The sequence below is a fragment of the Sceloporus occidentalis genome, unplaced genomic scaffold (genome assembly GCF_023333645.1).
Source record: "Sceloporus occidentalis isolate IW3139 unplaced genomic scaffold, rSceOcc1.0.p SCAF_180, whole genome shotgun sequence".
NCBI classification, from domain to species: Eukaryota; Metazoa; Chordata; class Lepidosauria; order Squamata; family Phrynosomatidae; genus Sceloporus; species Sceloporus occidentalis.
Window position 1 is genome coordinate 450,587 of NW_028317160.1, and position 8,183 is coordinate 458,769.

Here is an 8,183-nt window from a genome sequence, read left to right on the forward strand (position 1 = left end):
ATGCATTTATATGTCAGAAATAAGTGTTTCTTAATGTAAATAAAAATTTACTGAGCCCTGTGGCACAGTTTTAATCATGTTTTTGTGCTCAATGCAAGTGGAGACTCAATAGATAGTTCAGCTGATGCACAATGTTCCGTGCCTGCATTTTACTACATTAACAAGATGATTGTGGGGACGCATGGATTTGTAATTTACACTGTTTAAGTGGGGGTTATGTATAATCACTCTGGGGCAGAGTTTGAAAAGTTCTCCATAGTAATGTTATGGTCCCAATGTGCAGGGTCAACTTTTAATTTTCCTACATCTTGAAAATGATTAATAAACAATATTAAAATAGAATTTTCAGATATTTTTTTTTTAAATGAAACTTTAGGACACAACTCCATGCTCAATATATTTTGCAGTGAAGTTAATGTGTTTTGGTGTAGCTAGAATTCCTGGGGGGTTTCTTTCAATCTCTGTCTTTTTAGACATTGTCTCACAGTCAGTCTGGCTGGATTTATTGTCGGCTTCCAAGAAGAGAAGTAAATTTAGAACATATTGATTTATTCCTCCTCCTTACTGTAGATAATATAAATTTTGATAATATCCGAAATTTGAATTTGTGGTTCTTAATCCAAGAGACCTCAAAATGATCCATGCATTTACCTTAGACCGATTCTTTATAACCTCCATTTTTTCATTGCTCAATTGCAGCAGACACATTTTAGTTTGTATCAGGTTTGAAAATATGCTTTAAAAGAATCAATTTCATGGTGAATGCATCTAGTCTGTAAACAAGCCACTTAACAACATTTTTCTCGGGTGTAGCAGACCATTTTACAAGTAACTGATACTTTAACAAGCTTGTGTTTCAGACAGAATAATTCTGTCTGATACTAGAGTTGAAAACTTTTGCTCTTGATGATTTTGAATGGTTTTAACGGTTATCTCGTTAGTCATTGTGTTAAACGCCCATTAGCATAAAAGTTATTGGCATCCAAAATCTATAGAAACGGCAAAATATAGATGAATACATTGTTTTAAAGTGTCATCATTATTATCTTTTATTTATATAGAACCAGCAATTCACAAAGCGCTTCTAAAAGTAAATACGTTCAAGGGGTCTGGCAAAACGAGAACTGACGAACTAAGACGAGCCAGTGCATTAGGTAACGAAGGTCCTGCTTGCAAGCTTACAATGTAGAGGGGATGGGGTGTAGAAAACCAGAAGGTATAGGGAAGGAGGAGACAGAGTGCCATAGGTGAATGTGACTTGGATTAATGACTTCTCTGAAGAAGTTGGGTTTGAGGTTATTCTTGAATATTGAATTGAAGGTTTAAATCCCAGCGTCTAGGTGACGTCGAAGGGTATAGGAAAAGGTGATAAGGGAGGAGAGCCTTGGCCCACGGCATGAGTGTAAGGGTCGGTTAGGGGAGCGTTTTGTATAGGCAGAAATGTATGGGCTCCCCTATATCATCAGGCCTGTTTTGTATGTAAAGATTTTGAATGCAATTCTTGAGGTAATAAGGAGCCAGTGGAGGGCTTCACAAAGTGTAAGGAGGGGCTCGTTTATCCAGTTGTCGTCCGTACTTTACATTATGCTAGCTGGTTTATGATTTAAATTATTCTTGTTGATTTTTATATAAAATGTATATAAACTACCACTTTTTAATTTGATGTTTTTATATTGCAAGAACAAAAACACATACACCAAAAAATACCATTTTTAAGTTGTGGTTTTCAAGTGAAAGGTCCATACCTAGAGAATGGGTTATTACCTCTAAGATTATTTTAAAGTAAACATGGAGTGCTAATGGAGCACGCTTTAACTAACTGTACTTCTAAAATCTATAGGAAACTTTGTAGGGGTTATGTCCAAATGAGGGAGGTGGAGTTTTAACCAGCTTTTTAAAAAAAAATATTTACATGTATGATCCCTCCACACCTTTGTCACCCCAGACCTAAGTACTTAGCTTCAGCTATCACTCGTACCCCTACCAAACAGGATCCTGTCAAGGAAACACAGTCGTAGCAAAGTATGTGGGTGACGTCAGAGGACATACGGAGATTGCAATCTTTACATGGCGCCATACGACGTTAGCTTGATGGTGTATAAAATAAAAGATTAGGGGGAGACTTATGAAGAGTTGGGTAGGACAGGAGGGCACATGGATACATTTTTAGGGGAAAAAATGGATTATGTACATCACCTGCTTGGTGGGCGAAGTTTAGCTAGTTTCCAACTCATATACGATGCGCGTTTCATGGACGCAGAATTTGGGAAAGGTCTACATTTGGTGTCGGGGCACACATTTTGCACACAATCAGTTGTGCAACAAAGCATTGCATTCATTCTTCATGTTACACCAGCGTATGTATGAAAGAACCGCAAAGTTAAGGAGGAAAAAACGATTATTATAATCTAGACAGATTAAAAGATATTTCAACATATGTACACTCCCCCCTCCCCGTGACTTTTGTTAAAAATAAACAAAAAGACAACTTTTAAGGCAGATGCTTGTTTTGCTCTAATTTTCAATTAAAATACAAAGTTGCAAAAACTGTTTTACGGAGCTGTGTAATAAATCAGCAGTATTCTTGAAAGGCGAGAATGAATATCACATTTTCATCATAGAACATTTCTTACTAGGCGATACAAATTCCTAGAAAAAGAAAATGAATTTAATAAATCCTTCCTTTTTTACCTTGTTTTTTGCCTTTAAACTTTCCCTTGCAAAGTATTTGTCAAGAAATGCATGACAAGTTCTCATGTTTCAAATGCTTTTCTTGAATACCACCCAAAGTGTCATGGTAAATTGTGTAATTCTTCCCCAAGGAAGAATCTTGTATTTCAAATCTCTTCTTCGTCTTCCTCCCGGCTCCCCCCTCCCACCCCCAAATCCCTTTTCTCTTGGGCCCGGAAGCTTTTCTGAAGCTGAAGTGGCATTTCAGAGCCAGTTGAAAACAAGTGTCTGTAGTCATATGTAGTTTTCATATGAGTAGTTGTATTTCCCCTTCTTCGCCTTTGAAGAGAAATGTGTTGATAGCTTTAAGTGATCTCCCCCCCACACCACTGGGTTTTGTTGCTGTTAGTCTGTTTAATAAATGGGAATGTGGCCGCCTTGGTGTCCAGTACTTGGTACTAGGCAGGTCAATAGGAATATAAAACAAAACTACTGAGGGTTGGAATCAGACACTTAGTAGATACTCAGCACGAGGTGCAGTGGCGGTGATTGCTAACTCTTAGTGACCCTTAACTGTTCAGCCTTGTGTATATTTAATGGGACATATCGTGAAAATGCTCTGACTTCATAGCAAAGCCTCCAGCTGTATAAAACTGATTATCTATCTATATTATTTATCAACAAGCATTGCAGTGTATATTTTATATAAAATCCTTTTGTGTCAGTGGCACTTGAGAACCTAATTTATCTTCATTTTACTTCAATTATTATATTAATATATATATAATATAAATCTTGCACTGGATTTAAACAAAGCAGACATGTTATGTTTTGTATATTGCTTTGACGTTTTTATATATTTTAAATGTTAGCAGTTTTTGGGTTTGTTTTTTTTAAGTATATGTGAATATATCTGTATTTTGAGTCTAATGGACAAAACCTTAGTAACCCCAACCACATCGGCGGTGAAATAGCTCATTTACAGTAGTGTAGATTATTGTATTTCATAAAGAGTGTTAAATGTCTCTGTGGAGTGGAAGCAAAGCCATACAATTAAATCAAGACAGCTAATTACAGGTCACTTGATTCCATTCTAAAGTAAGAGGGTATTGCAAACAAAACTGAATGCTACATTTGCCTAGGGCAGTGATGGCGAACCTTTTTGAGCCCAAGTGCCCAAACTGCAAACCAAAACGACTTATTTTTTCAAAGTGCCAACACTGCAATTAAACCTGAATAACGAGGTTTTAGTTTAGAAAAACCAATTCGTACAGTTTTTCAAACTAATTAACAGCTTTTGTTTAAAAAGAAAAACACAATAACAGAGCTTTCCATTAAACATTTTTTTTATTGAAAAAAACAAAACAAAAAAAACAACAACTGTACACGTGCATGTATTTTTTTAAAGACGCCTTTTGTGGGCACAATTAATGTGATTTTTGCTGTTGTATGCATGCTGATAACTTCTCAAACCTTGGCTCATACTCTGTTAGTTTAAGAGCAATACATACAGCACTGAGTTCATCAGTCTATTTCTGGCATCACATTTGATATAATTCAATGCTGAAAACAGCTGCTCACAAGCATAGGATTGTTCTCCGCATCAGACCCCCCACAACCTTTGTTCTCCACATCAGACCCCCTCCCACCCACCTTCGTTCTCCACATCAGACCCCTCAATAATCAACCACCCACCCACCTTGGTTCTCCACAAATCTTACCTTTTCTTCCTCCTTTCTGCTTTCTCTTCCTCCTTTCTGCTTCCCCTTCCTCCTTTCCGCTTCCTCCTTTCTGCTTCTTCTGTTCTAACTTTCCTTGCCGCTCGCAGTCTGTGCAGTGCGGCTGCGCACAGCTATTTATGATGAGCGCCGGGGCTGGATATAAACGTCATATCCAGTCGCCCGGCGCTCAGCACTGAGAACTGTGGGAGATGTAGTCCGCGGGACGCCGTGACTACAGTGTATGACTGTAGTCACGGCGTGCCCACAGAGACGGCTCGGCGTGCCAACAGCGGCACGCGTGCCACGCGTTCGCCATCACTGGCCTAGGGTGTCCCAGCAAATTTACCCCATACAAAAAAAGGACATTAATGATCAAAAATGGACACAAAATACTTGGGTCTGCTAAGAACCTCTAATAACCAGAGAAAAGTTTGTTGTTAATATATGAAGCAGAGGGGTGGAATGATCTGACATTGACTGACTTTCTGACCCCCCCGATGTTCATTTGGTACGGTTGACGACTCCGCTTTTCTTGTGTATTTATACATTAGATATTTTTTTTCTTCATTTACTTGTGTGCTGCCTGCATTACATGCATGAGAGCCTGTGAAACAGGCAGGGTGTATTGCAATTTGGGAAAAGGATGTCAAACTAAATCTTCACCTACTTTTTTTCCCTCCCATATAGGTGTTAACTGTTCCCTAACTTTGTATTATCTACACTGGCATCTAAAAATATGTGCATTATGTTCTGCACCAGTTTCTCCCTGCACATTAATGAGTAAAAAAAAAATGTTTATAAATTATGGCTTAAAATTGTTCTTTTCATAGCTGGTGGTAAAAGCCATTTAGTCTCTGGTTACCAGCAGACGGCGGAGTGTCAGACATGCTCTAAAAGAAGTTTATCCAGCCATATTTGTCAGCTTAACACCAGTGAAATTAATCGTGAAGTGCCTGGTCTTAAATGTGTTTTGCTTGCATGATTGTATAGCTGTCACTTTAGCGGATTTGCAGCGTATTGAACTGAAATAGAAGGAGATGCGGTATTCTAACGTAAAATTTAATCTACAGACCTCTGGAATTGACCTGGGGGGGGGGGGCTGAAGCTGCATTCTCTAAATATAGGTTTATATATCATGTAAAATAGATTTTGTGTGTTGTGGTAATACATTTGGTATTTTCATTTATTAAATAAACATCCCTATTGGCGGGGGGGGGGGGGGCATTTAGATAAAACGTTTTCATACCCTCCCAGTGTTTCATTTTGTGGCTTTAATGTGACATTTACAAGACATGATGAAGATAATATGTAGGCAAGTATGTATTTAGCGATATTATTAATCTAGAAGCAGTGTTTCTGAATAATATGTGCTCTCCCACTTCAATAACTCTCTAAAAAGGTTTAGAATAGATTTTGCAGTCTTTGGAGACTTGCATACTTGTAACTATTAATAATACAAAATAACACATTTTTGTTGAAACATTTGGGGGGAACTAGTACTGCCTGGAAAAAAAACCTTAAATTATACAGTATATATGTATCGGTCTGCCTATATCTATTGTTTGCGTGCATCTAGAAGTTTTTTCCCGAAAGAGCTAGAATGGTTCTTGTATTGGCTGTGCTTATGATCCTATTTTTACGCTAATTTTTAATTAAGTTACTCTCTCTAAACAAACGTCTCCTTATTTTCTTTAAACATGTCTCAGCCAGTGAAATATATTGCATATTTAAATGTAAGAGTGTTTTTCTTTTTTTTTCTGCATTTTTGTGGCTATTTTGGTAGGAGTGTAGAAAGCTAATATTCCTTAAGAAAATACTGGTAGACAAAAGAATGCACAAGCTAAACTTTGTTCGGGCAACAGCTATTTGCTGGTATGTTAGCAATTGTTGTATTAACTTACATAGAATTTAATTGTAATACTAAAACAATAAAATAGGCTTGTAGATTATTATAAAACAAATTGAAAATCCTGTGGTATTTCGGGAATTTTTTTTTTGTTTTTTTTTCCTTTTCTTGGATCTGCATGATTATTCTTCTCATTAACTTATATCCTTTATTGTCTAATTGGCAATTGTTGTTGCTTGGTTCAGACCGCCCTTGAAGTGGTAGGTGAGGAGAAGGGAGAGAACTTGCTGAACCTACCATATTCTACCACCAATCTCCATTTCCAAGATGGGATATATAAGGCATGGAGTCCCAAAACAGTTTCAATGATTTACAAGCAAAAAACATTTATATAGGTATTTGTATTTAATCAGGTTTGTAGTTTGGTGCTAAAAGCTGGAACATTGACAAACCCTCCGCTTGTGTCTAAATGAGTATGGGTCATACATATTCATAATTGTATTCTTGTGATGTATTTCTTTCCACTAAATGATTAAAGCCACATTAAAATAGTCCTCCTATAGTAAAACCTTGTGCAGATATACCAAGTTACCTTTTGTATCTTTGATTGTTTGTCATGGCAAAATCTAATTTATGGTCTACTTATGAAAGAAAATTACTGAAAGACAACTAAATACTAAATTGCTGTAGATCTGTTTGAATCCATCTTACCTTCAATATTATTCAAGTTCAGTCCACTGAAGTATAGGGGATGGGAGTGGAGTATTTGGGGGGGTTACTCGTAAGTTGCGATTGTAATTCCCATGTTTTTGCTTTTCCTTTCCTCTAGATCAAAAAGTATTTTGAACTTGAACCTCTTGCACGAGGGAAGCGCTGGATTCTACAACCCACGTCACTGGAGAACATTGAGGCAGTAAAGGACAGCTTCTCAATGCTCATAAATCTTTTAGACGAGACAGAAGTCGAGCCCATTCAAATCTGAAAACTTGTTCGCAGGGAAGTCCACGAGTATGGTCCTTCTGATGGCAGCTGCTTCTATTCCAACTGATACGCTCAACAGGAACTAAATTGTAGTTCTGGTAGTGATTTGTTAGATGACACAAGGTCTACCTTGGAATCTCTGAAGTATGGAATGCCATTATATTTTGCAACATTACAAATGCTTTGTCTTGCAGTCATATCTAATTTTTATCCAACATGTAAATAAGCTCACGTGTTTACTTTCAGCAGCTATGGCGTTTTCCCGGCTGCTGTTGCTTATTTCATGTCTCTTCATCGCACCTTGTAGGTTAAACAAAGGTCTGGTGCCTGGCTTAGTGGCATCTGACACGCTGGACATCATTATCTGGTTTGTTTGAATTCTTAGATGAGACAACAAGGCTCTTGTTGTGTAAATCAGGCCCAATTGTTCTCCAATGCCTACATGATGATTAACCTCCTAAAGCATGTTACGTACAATGATTTTAATTACAACCAAGTCTTCCACAATGACATAGCGTTCTGAGTGCCAGATGAACAAAGGCCACCTCTTTGCTACCTACACTAAATACGCATTTTGGTAATTACAGATAACTTATAAAGGTGCTTTTTGGAGGTGTTTCAGCACAGCGTCTTAAGTTGTTTTATACAAAGAAATTTATAAAGAGCAAAAAGGGGTAATACAGCATGACACCCTTAATTTAAGTAAATACTACTGACTGGAGTTTCTTTTCCACTAGTGAGTTAATCATATCATTTTTGGGTTTTTATATATTGTTTAAGTACATATCTTGAATTTTCTATTTTCTTTACATGTTCCAAATTCACACACACAAATTCACATTCGATTTTTCACCTTTTGAAGGTTTTTTTTTATTTAGAGAAACATAGCAAATTAATGCAGTAAAGGTTATTATTTTTTAATATATATTTTTTTAAAAACAACCTGTTTTTTCACTTTATTTTAC

At 37.0% G+C, this 8,183-nt stretch overlaps 1 protein-coding gene across 1 annotated transcript in view; it reads left to right on the top strand.

Annotated features, from left to right (window-relative positions):
* LOC149278793 (ADP-ribosylation factor-like protein 15) overlaps window positions 1-7,219 on the top strand; it is a 104,861-nt gene extending 97,642 nt beyond the window's left edge. The window contains exon 5 of the mRNA XM_089501722.1: window positions 7,067-7,219. Within this exon, the coding sequence (XP_089357848.1) occupies window positions 7,067-7,219 (153 nt within the window). The remainder of the gene's footprint in view (window positions 1-7,066) is intronic.
* The last annotated feature ends 964 nt before the right edge of the window (window positions 7,220-8,183 follow it).